A 16,100-nucleotide genomic window follows, 5' to 3' on the forward strand; every position below is an offset into this window, starting at 1 on the left:
TTGTTTACTGTGAAATTAATATTAATTGATGTTAATGGCTAAATACCATTGGTACTACATGAATCACCTGTTGCAAAGGTTTTGAACTATTTCTCTGGTATTTGGTGGTTTTGGTAGATTGTTGTATTGATCTACTACGGAACTGACTTGTTATTTAATGGTGAAACAATTCCCTTTCTGGAAAGTGTAGCTGCCTTAAAATTTACTTAAATTTACTGTATGTGTGGCAAGCAAATGTTTAAAGCTTGTTTAAATGAAATAAAATCTATTTGGCTAGGGGCAAAGACTTCTCACAGCCCAACTCTGTCCTACCACTCCCTCTAACGGCATCGTTACGTTTATTTATTTCTCAATTTGTACATGACATAATTTCCGCTTTTGAAGTGATATGCCTGCATCGTCCCTCCACAGTTTCCAATTTTATATAGTATGTAATCGATATATTCATTGTACGCTTTCCTATTGGTTACGATCTTTGTTAGCCAGTACTGTTTGTACGGTTTATGACACCATCTGCTGGCACAAATTCTTTTCTTTATCACTACGTTTCTAGTTGGATGGCCAGTTTGGCACCTGGGTCCACATATATGAGAGCTTTATTTTCAGTATTTCACTGTATGTGCCCACCCGTGTAGTTTGTTGTTGCTTTTCAGGGCGACTATTGATGAAACTTACGTCCACATGGATACGCTTTTTCCTGAGGCATCTTTTTGTATTCCTGTGTTCTCCACAGCTATGTTTGATGATGATATATCGAAACGTCTCAATAAATTGATCTGCGGCCAACTCTGAATGGTCGCCTACCTCACAGATGGAAGCATTTCTCTGTTGTGGCTATACTCCTGTAGTCGAAGAAAAACTACTGCTTGTTTTGTAAGTATGTCTGGTTTCATTCTTTTAATGTGTCCATAGAATCTTAAACTGCGTTTTCTAATGTCTCTCTATATATTTGTGTATTGCTTGCTTTCCTGATTGCTTCTGTGTCAGTATTATTAGGTTAAAAGTTTCATAGGACCTTTTCGTTATTGTTTTCAGTGTCTGTTCAGAATTGCTGTTTCTGGTTAAAAGAGAAATTCTGGTTTCAATATTATTTCACAATTTATTAGTTCTGTGTGCCTGGAAGTAAATTTATCGTTACAGATATTTTGAGTAATTCGGTGTATAGTTTCCATCTTTTGACATCCAAATTCTTTTTTTCGATTAGCTTTTCCTGAATGATTTCACCAAGATGTTTAAATTGTGGAATTGCTTTAATTTTGCTGTATTTCGTCTACATGAATTTTGGTTCTTGTTTGTTGCAGGTCATGTGCTCTGTCTTACCAAAATCGATCGACTTTTTCTGCAATTTCTTTCAAGAGGTCAGTCTGATTTTTGACTGATCAAATGTCGGGAGTTAACATTGCTAAACTGTCTGAAAATACTATGCAAGCTATAGATAACTTCCCTCTGCCTAAAGTGATTGGTTGGACAGTTTTGAGTGCCGATTTTTATTTGCGCCATCCTTGTATCACTTTTTCAACAATTTTTTTTTGTCGTCAGTCTACTGACTGGTTTGATGCGGCCCGCCACGAATTCCTTTCCTGTGCTAACCTCTTCATCTCAGAGTAGCACTTGCAACCTACGTCCTCTGTTATTTGCTTGACGTATTCCAATCTCTGTCTTCCTCTACAGTTTTTGCCCTCTACAGCTCCCTCTAGTACCATTGAAGTCATTCCCTCATGTCTTAGCAGATATCCTATCATCCTGTCCCTTCTCCTTATCAGTGTTTTCCACATATTCCTTTCCTCTGCGATTCTGCGTAGAACCTCCTCATTCCTTACCTTATCAGTCCACCTAATTTTCAACATTCGTCTATAGCACCAAATCTCAAATGCTTCGATTCTCTTCTGTTCCGGTTTTCCCACAGTCCATGTTTCACTACCATACAATGCTGTACTCCAGACGCACATCCTCAAAAATTTCTTCCTCAAATTAAGGCCGGTATTTGATATTAGTAGACTTCCCTTGGCCAGAAATGCCTTTTTTGCCATAGCGAGTCTGCTTTTGATGTCCTCCTTGCTCCGTCCGTCATTGGTTATTTTACTGCCTAGGTAGCAGATTCCTTAACTTCATTGACTTCGTGACCATCAATCCTGATGTTAAGTTTCTCGCTGTTCTTATTTCTACTACTTCTCATTACCGTCGTCTTTCTCCGATTTACTCTCAAACCATACTGTGTACTCATTAGACTGTTCATTCCGTTCAGCAGATCATTTAATTCTTCTTCACTTTCACTCAGGATAGCAATGTCATCAGCGAATCGTATCATTGATATCCTTTGACCTTGTATTTTAATTCCACTCCTGAAACTTTCTTTTATTTCCATCATTGCTTCCTCGATGTACAGATTGAAGAGTAGAGGCGAAAGACTACAGCCTTGTCGTACACCCTTCTTAATACGAGCACTTCGTTCTTGATCGTCCACTCTTATTATTCCCTCTTGGTTGTTGTACATATTGTATATGACCCGTTTCTCCCTATAGCTTACCCCTACTTTTTTCAGAATCTCGAACAGCTTGCACCATTTTATATTGTCGAACGCTTTTTCCAGGTCGACAAATCCTATGAAAGTGTCTTAATTTTTCTTTAGCCTTGCTTCCATTATTAGCCGTAACGTCAGAATTACCTCTCTCGTCCCTTTACTTTTCCTAAAGCCAAACTGATCGTCACCTAGCGCATTCTCAATTTTCTTTTCTATTCTTCGGTATATTATTCTTGTAAGCAGCTTCGATGCATGATCTGTTAAGCTGATTGTGCGATAATTCTTGCACTTGTCAGCTCATGCCGTATTCGGAATTGTGTGGGTGATGCTTTTCCGAAAGTCAGATGGTATATCGCCAGAATCATATATTCTACACACCAACGTGAATAGTCGTTTTGTTGCCACTTCCCCCAATGATTTTAGAAATTCTGATGGAATGTTATCTATTCCTTCTGCCTTATTTGACCGTAAGTCCTCCAAAGCTCTTTTAAATTCCGATTCTAATACTGGATCCCCTATCTGTTCTAAATCGACTCCTGTTTCTTCTTCTATCACATCAGACAAATCTTCACCCTCATAGAGGCTTTCAATGTATTCTTTCCACCTATCTGCTCTCTCCTCTGCATTTAACAGTGGAATTCCCGTTGCACTCTTAATGTTACCACCGTTGCTTTTAATGTCACCAAAGGTTGTTTTGACTTTCCTGTATGCTGAGTCTGTCCTTCCGACAATCATATCTTTTTCCATGTCTTCACATTTTTCCTGCAGCCATTTCGTCTTAGCTTCCCTGCACTTCCTATTTAGTTCATTCCTCAGCGACTTGTATTTCTGTATTCCGGAACGTGTTTGTACTTCCTCCTTCTGTTACCCATGGTTTCTTCGCAGCTACCTTCTTTGTACCTATGTTTTCCTTCCCAACTTCTGTGATGGCCCTTTTTAGAGTTGTCCATTCCTCTTCAACTGTACTGCCTACTGCGCTATTCCTTATTGCTGTATCTATAGCGTTAGAGAACTTCAAACGTATCTCGTCATTCTTTAGTACTTCTGTATCCCACTTCTTTGCGTATTGACTCTTCCTGACTAATGTCTTGAACTTCAGCCTACTCTTCATCACTACTATATTGTGATCTCAGTCTATATCTGCTCCTGGGTACGCCTTACAATCCAGTATCTGATTTCGGAATCTCTGTCTGACCATGATGTAATTAATTGAAATCTTCCCGTATCTCCCGGCCTTTTCCAAGTATACCTCCTCCTCTTGTGATTCTTGAACAGGGTATTTGCTAATACTAGCTGAAACTTGTTACAGAACTCATTAGTCTTTCTCCTCTTTCATTCCTTGTCCCAAGCCCATATTCTCCTGTAACCTTTTCTTCTACTCCTTCCCCTACAACTGCATTCCAGTCGCCCATGACTATTAGATTTTCGTCCCCCTTTACATACTGCATTACCCTTTCAATATCCTCATACACTTTCTCTATATGTTCATCTTCAGCTTGCGACGTCGGCATATATACCTGAACTATCGTTGTCGGTGTTGGTCTGCTGTCGATTCTGATTAGAACAACCCGGTCACTGAACTGTTCACAGTAACACACCCTCTGCCCTACCTTCCTATTCATAACGAATCCTACACCTGTTATACCATTTTCTGCTGCTGTTGATATTACCCGATACTCATCTGACCAGAAATCCTTGTCTTCCTTCCACTTCCACTTCACTGACCCCTACTATATCTAGATTGAGCCTTTGCATTTCCCTTTTCAGATTTTCTAGTTTCCCTACCACGTTCAAGCTTCTGACATTCCACGCCCCGACTCGTAGAACTTTATCCTTTCGTTGATTATTCAATCTTTTTCTCATGGTAACCTCCCCCTTGGCAGTCCCCTCCCGGAGATCCGAATGGGGGACTATTCCGGAATATTTTGCCAATGGAGAGATCATCATGACACTTCTTCAATTACAGGCCACATGTCCTGTGGATACACGTTACGTGTTTTTAATGCAGTGGTTTCCATTGCCTTCTGCATCCTCATGTCGTTGATCATTGCTGATTCTTCAGCCTTTAGGGGCAATTTCCCACCCCTAGGACAAGAGAGTGCCCTGAACCTCTATCCGCTCCTCCGCCCTCTTTGACAAGGCCGTTGGCAGAATGAGGCTGACTTCTTGTGGCGGAAGTCTTCGGCCGCCAACGATACAAGTGGAAAATAATAGAGACAGCCGATCTGCTTGTTCTCCCATTTTCATTTCCAAAGAATCTGTCATTTCCCCACAATTTTAACCTTGGACTTTGCATCTGTCAGCGTCTGTTTTATGATTCCATTCTCACCCAACCTTGTTCTTTTAAAATTTGGAAGAGTGACTCTCAATTAACTAAGCCATAGGCTTCTTTGAAATCAACAAACGTATACACGAAATTTTTGCTACAAATTCTCTGATATCTTATTAGGATTAGGTTTAGCTTCAAACTTTTCTCTGGACTCGAACGGCCGGGTCGGAATTTTGCATGATAATTTCCAATTTCTGGTTGAAGTTATTTTGTTGTTATTGTTAATATTACTAGTAGAAATGGTAAGACAGAAAGCACTGACAGCCTGAAGTCTTCAAATTAGTGGCAGTTCAGAAGTATGGGGTCCAGCAATCAATACTTACGAACAGTTAGCCTAAGTATATTGCACAGATTTTAACGTAGTTGATATTAAATGGGATGCAGGGTGTGGCTGGAGCGAGTGCGGCTAGGGAGTAAATTTTGTAACAAGTTTTTATCCTCAATGTAGATCATTGCTTTATCTTCTCAGATGTAGTTTTAGCTAGTGCTCATGGTGCACAGAAAATTATGTCAGTATTCTATAGAAAATGATTTCTAGAAATAAGCAGTATCAATTGTCCAGCTGACTCATTAGTTTGTGATCTAATAAAACAACAAGAAAAACTAAATAATTAATCTTTCGTTGTTTTAAAGATGTTAGTTTTCAAAAAAAATCTTTTTAATCCTAAAGTTTACTTCCGTGCTAATGTTTATTATGGTGGGGAAGGGAAACGGTTTCAGAAAGGTGGGCACCGCTGCTCTGCGCGGTCTAAATCTTCGGTACGGTGTCTCCAGAAACACCTCAGCAACCTTGATAATGGACGCAGCCACGATACGAGCACCAGCAATCGTCTCACTTTTGGATTCTCTTAGCTCCGACATAACGCACTCACAGCTACACAGTTCTCACTACGAGTGACGTTTGCGACGTATTTTGCAGAGGTTCCGTTCGTAGTCAAATACAACAGCGCAATTTGCAGGCTTCGCTCACATGTGCATTACGTTCAGCCATAATTTAAAACTAAAAGAATGGTGGCGAAGAGAAAAGAAAGACGAATACTATCTTTATTGTGAAACATATATATGTCCTTAGGGCAGAACACTAGATGCGAAGAAAGTAATTTAACGGGCTTATTCATGCATACAACATTTTTATTGACTGCAGTTAAGATACATTCACGATCACTCTGGAATATCACACGACTGTGACTTGACTAGACGCCAGATGCGGCTCTAATCCACGACCGCAGGGAGGCGACGCTGGAGTAGACGCCCGGGTAGGTGGCGTTGGCGCAGCCGAAGCCCCAGGAGACGATGCCGTGCTGCGTGTTGCCGGCCACCAGGGGCCCTCCGCTGTCCCCCTGGCAGGCGTCCTTGCCGCCCTCCGGCTCACCGGCGCAGACCATGCGCTCCGTGATGAGTCCGCCGTAGCTGGCGTTGCAGGCAGACCGCGCGATGATGGACGTCGTGACCGCCTGCAGCTGCTCTGAATATTCCCCTTCAGGCTGTAGGCTGCCCCAGCCTGTGACGGTCACCACGGCGCCGGCTTCGGGTTCGGTGCTACTGAGGTCTACCACCTGTAGAGTAAGCCGGCATTTACCGACAACAACCAACGACCTGTGTACGTGTTCCACCATATCCCAAATTTGAAAACACACTACATCTTCATCTACATTTATACTCCGCAAGCCACCCAACAGTGTGTGGTGGAGGGCACTTTACGTGCCACTGTCATTACCTCCCTTTTCTGTTCCAGTCGGGTATGTTTCACGGGAAGAACGACTGCCGGAAAGACTCCGTGCGCGCTCGAATCTCTCTAATTTTACATTCGTGATCTCCTCGGGAGGTATAAGTAGGGGGAAGCAATATATTCGATACCTCATCAAGAAACGCACCCTCTTGAAAACTGGACAGCAAGCTACACCGCGATGCAGAGCGCCTATCTTTCAGAGTCTGCCACTTGAGTTTGCTAAACATCTCCGTAACGCTATCACGCTTACCAAATAACCCTGTGACGAAACGCGCCGCTCTTCTTTGGACCCTCTCTGTCTCCTCTGTCAAACCGATCTGGTACGAATCCCACACTGATGAGAAGTACTGAACTATAGGTCGAAGGAGCGTTTTGTAAGCCACCTCCTTTGTTGATGGACTGCATTTTCTAAGGACTCTCCCAATGAATCTCAACCTGGCACCCGCCTTACCAACAATTAATTTTATACAATTATTCCACTTCAAATCGTTCCGCACGCACACAGAAGTAACTGCTACCAGTGTTTGTTCCACCATCATATAATCATACAATAAAGGATACTTCTTTCTATGTATTCGTAATACATTACATTTGTCTATGTTAAGGGTCAGTTGCCACTCCCTGCACCAAGTGCCTATCTGCTGCAGATCTTCCTGGATTTCACTGCAACCCTTCTTGAAAACTGGGTCTGCCTGTGCTCTTTTCCAATCATTTGGAACCTTCCGTTCCTCTAGTGACTTGCGGTACACGGCTGTTAGAAAGGGGGCAAGTTCTTTCGCGTACTCTGTAGAATCGAATTGGTATCCCGTCAGGTCCAGTGGACTTTCCTCTGTTGAGTGATTTCAGTTGCTTTTCTATTCCTTGGATACTTATTTCGACGTCAGCCATTTTTTCTTTCGTGCGGTGATTTAGAGAAGGAACTGCAGTGCGGTCTTCCTCTGTGAAACAGCTTTGCAAAAAGGTATTTAGTATTTCAGCTTTACGCGTGTCATCCTCTGTTTCAATGCCATCATCATCCTCCAGTGTCTGGATATGCTGTTTCGATCCTCTTACTGATTTAACGTAAGACCAGAACTTCCTAGGATTTTCTGTCAAGTCGGTACATAGAATTTGACTTTCGAATTCGCTGAACGCTTCACGCATAGCCCTCCTTACGTTAACTTTGACATCGTTTAGCTTATGTTTGTCTGAGAGGTTTTGGCTGCGTTTAAACTTGGAGTGAAGCTCTCTTTGCTTTTGCAGTAGTTTCCTAACTTTGTTGCTGAACCGCGGTGGGTTTTTCCCGTCCCTCACAGTTTTACTCGGCACGTACCTGTCTAAAACGCATTTTACGATTGCCTTCAACTTTTTCCATAAACACTCAACATTGTCTGTGTCGGAACAGAAATTTTCGTTTTGATCTGTTAGGTATTCTGAAATCTGCCTCCTGTTACTCTTGCTAAACAGATAAACCTTCCTCCCTTTTTTTATAATCCTATTTACTTCCATATTCAGGGATGCTGCAACGGCCTTATGATCACTCATTCCCTGTTCTGCGCTTGCAGAGTCGAATAGTTCGGGTCTGCTTGTTATCAGTAGGTCCAAGATGTTATCTCCACGAGTCTGTTATGCAGTACCGGGTAATTTCTTAGCACTATTTAGGTATCTCAAGACTTGCTTGTATAGCGTAAGGCACAGCGCACTAGATTGTGAGACATAGAGGTGAGCCAAACTCAGATCGAATCCGGATTAAAGACGGTGGCCTAGCCATCTTGAGTGTGGTTTTCAGACGATTTCCCGCACTCGTTTAGGTAAGTTATGCTATGTTATGTGATTTGGGTGGGTACCAAATCATTGTTAGTAAATTGTTTATTTCATTTACGTGTGTACGAAATTACACTGCAATATCAAATAAGTCGACAGCGTGTATTGCACGTAGCTGGTAACACTGTCATTACGCGCTTACGTTCAGTATGAAACGATGTTCCGTTAAGAAAAATATTTATTTTGCGGTGTACAGGTGGACACTAATTTATTTTTAATAAATTGTTTAGTTCAGCGAATGTATCTCATATGACATAATTTAAAACAGGGTAGGTGGAGGCAGTTGTCCGACAGGATGCATTTCACCTCTAAGAAGCACACAGCCACGTACAGGAAAAGAGAGGTCACATCTTCCTTCGAACATTTACACATTTAACACAGTAGTTCTTTTTTGCAGCTTGTAAGACCTCTTTATTTTTATAGAATAAACTACTGATTTCTCTGTTCCAGTTCGTGTAGATACGGGAGGATATACAAACATGAAATACTTTTTCCAAGCCCTTTTTGATACGCTAGATTCTAGCTTATATCGTATTTCCATATAAAACATTCGTAGGTGAGCCTGCATGAAAGTCGTAAGTTAGTTCAAGGGAAAATAAAGCTTTATTCCCGTACCGAGGCTTACCTTACGGTATACAACTACGCAGCCTGGTCCGAGACACCTGCTTGGCAATGTTACACTTCAGATGCCGTTTCCGGCCATCGTGCTCCCATGTTCTAGTATATTTCTCGAATTTTTTTACGTCAAGCTTTAATGTCAACATTAATAAACGCTATATCACTGTAATTGTCTTCTCACGAGCTACCGAATACAATTATAAAAAGTATTAAAAAAGGTACTTGCTTTAATGTCTCCGTTGGTACCACCACTAAGCACAGTAATCAAACGGGAAATAAAAATAAAAAATATTCCCTTCGACACTCTAACTTTAGCCGAAAACCGCTCATCGATAAGTGTAACCGTTCACGTAATAAAACGAGAGTTACGTGACTCGCCCGATGTATATTTGTGTGTGTGTGTGTGTGTGTGTGTGTGTGTGTGTGTGTGTGTGTGTCTGTTGTTCCTACTGATGTATTTCAGTGCCCAGTAGCAGTTAATGCTCTTATTTCTTTGATCAATGTTCATATATTGCTGCGGGATCAAAAATTGTCTGTTCTTACACACATATCCGAAAAAGTAGACACCACATATCGCTAACTAGGACGAGACAGCCCAACGATCCCTTCAGTGCAGATGCCCAAACACACTCGAAGTGTTAAGAGAATCAACCAAATCCTGCGGTTAATGAGGTTAATGGGCAAGGGCATTACGTCAGTAACATAAGGATTAGTGGGAAATTTGAGTCGGTCAGGGATCGTGTCCGTATGGCCGAGATGGTCAAGGCGACTGTTCGCGAGAAACGGAAAAATCCGGGTTTGAGTCTCTGTCTGGTACAGATTCTCAGCTTTGCCCGTTGATGTATTTCAGTGACCAAAAACAGCTAATGCCTTTATTGATCTGTTTAAAAAGCGTAGTGTTTTTTGAATAGACCTCTCAAAACCCAAAATTTTTAGTACGAGATGTTTTTTTGTATTTTACGCCGAATAGATTATAAGCGCACTTACTTTCAGGTTTTTTCATGTTAAACAACGCTTTAGGGAAGAAATAAAATATTTCAATAGAATAGGCTTGCTTAAAAATTGCTTTTTATGTCGTGTTCCAAAAAAAATTACAAATTCCAGTATTTAAAAAGTCCTGATTCTTAATTGGGAATCTGTGACAAAGATAAAACATTTTTCTACATTACTTATTTGTCCATTTACTTATTTGCCTGTAGATATGCTTCTTTTCTCTGGTCGATGGATCATAAGAGGGATTTAGTTATTTGTTGTGGAGAGTAACCAACCGTGTGCTATAAAGAGAGATGAACTGAAAGACCAAATTTTAAGACTATACTGGTCGCTGACAGCTGTGGCAATGCTTTTGGGTACGTAAAACACAGGAAAAGGTGCAAAAATGTTCACATAACTATGCAGGATGGATTAATCTTACAGTGAACTTATATATTAAAATACGCAAAAGGGCAACTAATAGTAGGTATATACCAGAAAGTAGGCGAAGAAATCAACTAGACAATATCGTGGTTCCACAAAATTTCAGCCAACAGCTACTGGGAAATTATTAATACTCAGTTAAAGATGCATACTTCGATTATAACCTTGTAACGACGAACAACTGGATGATATGCAAGAGAACATATATCAAGAACGAATATACAAAACAGCAGAGCAGAGACAAATTAAGAACAAGCGAGATGAATTGGAAATTTTCTAGGCAGAACCAGCAGACTAAACAAAGTATGTAAGTAGTTTAATAGCAAAGAAATTTACTATAAAAATATATTACGAAAAAGGAAGGATTAAAGCTCGAATGTATGAAGAAGCTATGTATACCACAAAATATTGCAGCCGTTCGATTAATCCACTTAGTACCATAAAAATTAAGTAAAGATTACATATATAAAAAAGAATAAAACATGGTAATCAGTAACTGGCGATGCATAGAAGAAAAACTTATATCCGAGTAAGTGAAAATTCAAGATATTACCAAATTTTTTGCAATTTAGTTTAAAAAGAATAGGAAGTTACTGTGGAAGACACTGGTGGAGAGAGTATTTTTTTAAAAAAGGTCAATAGATAACAGGAAGTTTCAGGAAGAACTTATTGACTTTGAGGGTGTACAGAAGCTTTTATGAGTGATAGAAACCATCCTGCATGAAGACCGCAGTGAACAATACAGAAAGATGATGATCCGTCAATGGAATCCATATAAAATAGAAATCGTTCTTAAAAACATACAAACCGGTGAAACGTTATATCTTTGACTCTGATGCCATGCTGAAGTTAGTAAAAATAAACGGAAACCGAAAAAAGAAATATCTGGGTTTCAAATATCTTCGTTGAAATTTAAAGTATCGTAAAATTCCACAGATGTAGAAAGTGTGAAACACGCGCAACGTTCTCAAGAAAGCATAGTAAGCTATTTGCAGCAATTACATGAGAACCATATCTTTCAATTCTGTCATTAAAATTTATACATCATACTGCAACTTAAAAGTAAATATACTTCTAGATCTCCATTATGAAATTTGAGAACGTCAAATAAGAGATGGGCGATCGTTACACTGCAGTTTTCACAGTTAAGCAGATATTAGAAAAGCACAGAGAAAATAGCTTGCCTTAGCAAATGTTACATTTTGATTACCAGAAACCATATGACTTAGTCAGAGAATCAAAATTCCAGAGCTTATTAGAGAAATATAATTACCAAATAATTTCATCATTTATTTCAAATCCCAGTACCCACAAAAGAATTAGTGTTCACAGTCAGTATCAATCTCCTGCAGTAAATCAGGGTCACACGATACCATCTTCACATCTGACTTATACGTGGTAGAATTCTACAGGAATGAAAACACAGGAATTAGAAAGATAAACATATAGGGAATCATTTATACTTACTACGTTCATCTTTTTCGCAGACTATCATGTGCTAATAAAGAATGTAGAAGACAATCTGCAAAGGAATAATCAATAGCTGGGTATTTTTCTAGGCGTTATAAAATGAAAATATTCACCAACAAATCAGAAACACTGCTTCCTCGAGAAAAAATATTCAAAAAAGCTTAAAACATTCAGAAGGTAATAGCGACAAATAGAGCTAACTTGGTGGGTGCGTCAACAAACACTTTGGGAAACGTACAAAAACTGCCTTCGAGTTAGAAAACGTAAGACAATCTTACGCTGTTTTGTTGTGGCGATGCCTAGACATTAACGCAGCGGAGAAGAATAGAAGCACTGGAGATGAGTTTTTTATGGTACATTATCTAGATTAAAAATAACGCCAGCGGTATTCCATCGGAACTGTAAACTACATGTTGTAGAAAACATAGAGATATACCATCTAATCAACTACATTTGCGTCGCTGGATTTGCATGAGACTGGACATGCATACTCTCCAACATCGTAACACTATGCTAGGGGCGCCGTTTTCAGGCTTTGTGGTCAAGAGCCCCACATGCTACCGAAGATCTTCCCTTTCTGAGTTCCATCTTCACTTTCGTATTCTCACAATGCTGCTTGTACGTCATAAAGCGATGCAGAGTGACTTCCAGATATTTTGGATGGTGCTTATTTTTTTAACTGTAAAAAAATAAATGTTCAAGTGTGTGTGAATTCCTAAGGGAGCAAACTGCTGAGGTCATCGGTCTCTAGACTTACACACTACTTAAACTAACTTAAACTATCGTATGCTAAGAATAACAAACGCACCCATGCCCGAGGGAGGACCCGAACCTCCCGCGGGAGGGGCCGCGCAATCCGTGACATGGCGCCTGAAAGCGCGCGGCCACTCCGCGCGGTTACTAATGGGTATCCTTCGCTATGTGGTAAGCATACGATGCGCTTGAGTGTGCTTAAGATGAAACGCACACAAAACAGAAAAGAGGTGGAGCTACGATGTGCAAGAGACGAGAGGTGAAAGACAAAATGGCTCTGAGCACTATGCGACTGAACTTCTGAGGTCATCAGTCGCCTAGAACCTAACTAACCTAAGGACATCACACACATCCATGCCCGATGCAGGATTCGAACCTGCGACCGTAGCGGTCGCTCGGTTCCAGACTGTAGCCCCTAGAACCGCACGGCCACTCCGGCCGGCGCTGAAAGACAAATACAGTGCTGCAACAGGTGGATGACCACCATGGCACGAGCAAGAACAGTAGAGATTGTGGTGTTCGGTGAGGTTCTTACTGATCAGAATATATTGCATAGTTCCGAGTTAAATTGTCTCAAAATATTAGAGTTACGGAACTATTTTCTGTCAGAGACACAATCACTGTAGCTTACTCTCAATAACACGCCCATACGAAAAATAGTTACACAAATCAAATACACAAACTTTAATTTTTGTCTGAGACAACGAGTGACATCGTTCCAGAAATAAAATTGTTCCAATCCCCCAGTTGCTAGCAAAGTTTTGTGAAGGTTTCCCTTGATTATAATGTTAATGCTGTAATTGTAAATCCGCACCCAAATATTCCCAACTATGGCTGCCTCTGTCCCACTACCACCTCGCCAGACGTTTGGCTGAAAAGGCCTCAGAAAGACTGACAACTCGAGCAGTCCACTGTACCTACATGGACAGAGAATGTAAAATATAAAAATAATTCAAATGTGTGTGAATTCCTAACGGAGCAAAATGCTGAGGTCATCGGTAACTAGACTTACACGCTACTTAAACTCCGGCAGGAGTGGCCGCACGATCAGTGACATGACGCCTCTAACCGCGCGGACACTCAGCGCGGCATAAAAATAATTACTCAAAGAAAGTTAACTGAACGTGGTTCTGCAAAATGTGTCGCAAATAGTGTCTAAAAGGATGAGTCAACGGATTTTAACCAACCAGAACCTCTTGTCTTTATCCTACAACTGCAGTCAGTTTTAAATACTTTTTTAAGTTATTATGACTTGAAACTATGATACTAAAAGGTTAAAACTGTGTCACTAATTGCAAAGCTACACTTTTAATATAATTAAACAGTTCAAGCAAAGCCGACCGATGTGGCCGAGCGGTTCTAGGCGCTTCAGTCTGGAACCGCGCGACCGCTATGGTCGCAGGTTCGAATCCTGCCTCGGGCATGGATGTGTGTGATGTCCTTAGCTTAGTTAGGTTTACGTAGTTCTAAGTCTAGGGGGCTGATGACCTCAGATGTTAAATCCCATAGTGCATGGAGCCATTTGAACCATTTTGAGTTCAAACAGAGCTGTACGAAAATTTAAAAATTAAGTGTCTTCTGGAGTGTGGTTCTTTTACGTGCACAGTCTGAACATTACCTGAACGTCCGCACCTACGGTGAAGGATCCTACAATCAAGAGGACACCCACGTCGTAGTCCATTGTAGTAAAGGTGAACACGTCGTGGTAACTTGCATTAGCGACGCTGTAAACAACGCCGCCGCTCTCGCGTGTTGACGTACCAGCTCGCACCGACAGGTAACTTTCAGCAACGCCGATGAGGCAGTGTGCCGCAGTCAGCACCCACGAAGGACTGATGACGGAGCCGCCGCAGTAGTGGAGGCCGGCGTTCTGTACTGAGACCTGCCACGGGCACTGCGAGATGTCCACCGGCTCACCACCCACTATGCGACCGTCGAGGCGGCGCATCAGCGCCTGAGAGGCCGTGTATGGTGCGGCGCTGCAGGCTGCGACGAATAGGAACAGCACTGGGGCTGGCTTCATCTTTCCGTCTCTAGCGCTCGACTACGGAGTCTCCGCCTCAGCGGCCTATCTTATCGTTTCCTCTCTACTGAATAATGAATGACCTTGACTCAGTCAGATAAATGGAGCTGCTTGGTTATCTCTGCTGATCTAACCATTTTTAGATGTCTATGAAACGTCGTGATTCTACGAGAAGCTATTTACATGAGTTTACCGTGCTGTCCTTTATCTTTATCGAAGACAACGAAGACGACCTTGTCTTGTGATTTGTGGGATAAATGGAAAAGGAGCTTGCTTTCATCTGTTGGAACCATATAATTTCTTGAATGTCGAGAGTTTATTGACAATCTTGTACTCCGGAGTTTGTCTGTCTTATGACTGTGTGGCGTTTTCATTAAATTTTCACTTTTTTTCCTAGATATAGCTTTGCAAAATCGAGTCAGAATGTAAATCCTTTGCAGTAATGTATCGTTGCTGTTGTTGAGTTTCTGATGAAAGGCCGTCATCAAATAATTGAACATTGTCTCTCAAACTCCTGATTGTTCTTGAAGGAAAACAACTTTTCAGCCAACATCGCATTTGTCAAATCTATATTTACGATGACTGATTTAGGCGAATTTAGCATAATCTGATCTGTGAATAGCGTACGCAAGTGTAAAATTATTAATCATGAAAAATAACGTACAATGTTCCAAATATAACACATGCACCTACAGTATTAGAGCCACACACTTACTCCGTACCTTATTTAGGTGTATAGTTGCTGTAAGATGGCCGGCCGCTGTGGCCGAGCGGTTCTAGGCACTTCAGTTCGGAACTGCACTGCTGCTACGGTCGTAGGTTCGAATCCTGCCTCGGGCATGGCTGTGTGTGATGCCCTTAGGTTAGTTAGGTTTAAATAGTTCTAAGTTCTAGGGGACTGATGACCTCAGAAGTTAAGTCCCATAGTGTTCAGAGCCATTTGAACCATAACTATGATTCTGAAACCGGTCTTCGTACATAAAGGTTTTACATATGCGATCTTGGCTGCGAAGTTGTCTTACTTCTAGCTGAATAATCACATATCGTCCCTTTCTACTCAATTTGAGAGGCATCTCTAATTTTGTATTTATTGTATTATAGTGGATACCTGTATTCGCTGTGATCACGTATCAGTCACGCATTTTACGTTCCATTCGGCCTCAATGTTGATTTTAGTGAGTTGTTTGTTCTCGCGGGATTTCCCAAGGAAGGCGAACAGTCCTCAAGCGGCCAGTGTGTCATATAAGAAAAAGTACTATCCTCTTCCAATACAATAACGTTCTAGGTCAGTACACTTACTCCTTTCATCTAATGAGATTAGATTAGATTAGATTAGATTATTTTTTCGTTCCATAGATCCGTGCTGAGGAGATCCTCGTGGATGTGGAACATGTCATTTTTTTTAAAGCTGAAATAACAATATTAATAGTATGAATAT

The 16,100-nt window shown here is 41.1% G+C and overlaps 1 protein-coding gene across 1 annotated transcript; it reads right to left on the reverse strand.

The window, feature by feature from the left end:
* Positions 1-6,043: 6,043 nt before the first annotated feature.
* On the reverse strand, positions 6,044-14,662 carry LOC126474424 (trypsin delta-like). The gene is made up of 2 exons (XM_050101895.1): positions 14,258-14,662; positions 6,044-6,406 (listed from the first exon to the last, which is right to left on the reverse strand). The coding sequence occupies exons 1-2, from the start codon at positions 14,660-14,662 to the stop codon at positions 6,044-6,046; spliced, it is 768 nt and encodes a 255-aa protein (XP_049957852.1).
* Between the last annotated feature and the right edge of the window lie 1,438 nt (positions 14,663-16,100).

Source organism: Schistocerca serialis, chromosome 4 (assembly GCF_023864345.2).
Source record: "Schistocerca serialis cubense isolate TAMUIC-IGC-003099 chromosome 4, iqSchSeri2.2, whole genome shotgun sequence".
Classification (NCBI taxonomy): Eukaryota; Metazoa; Arthropoda; class Insecta; order Orthoptera; family Acrididae; genus Schistocerca; species Schistocerca serialis.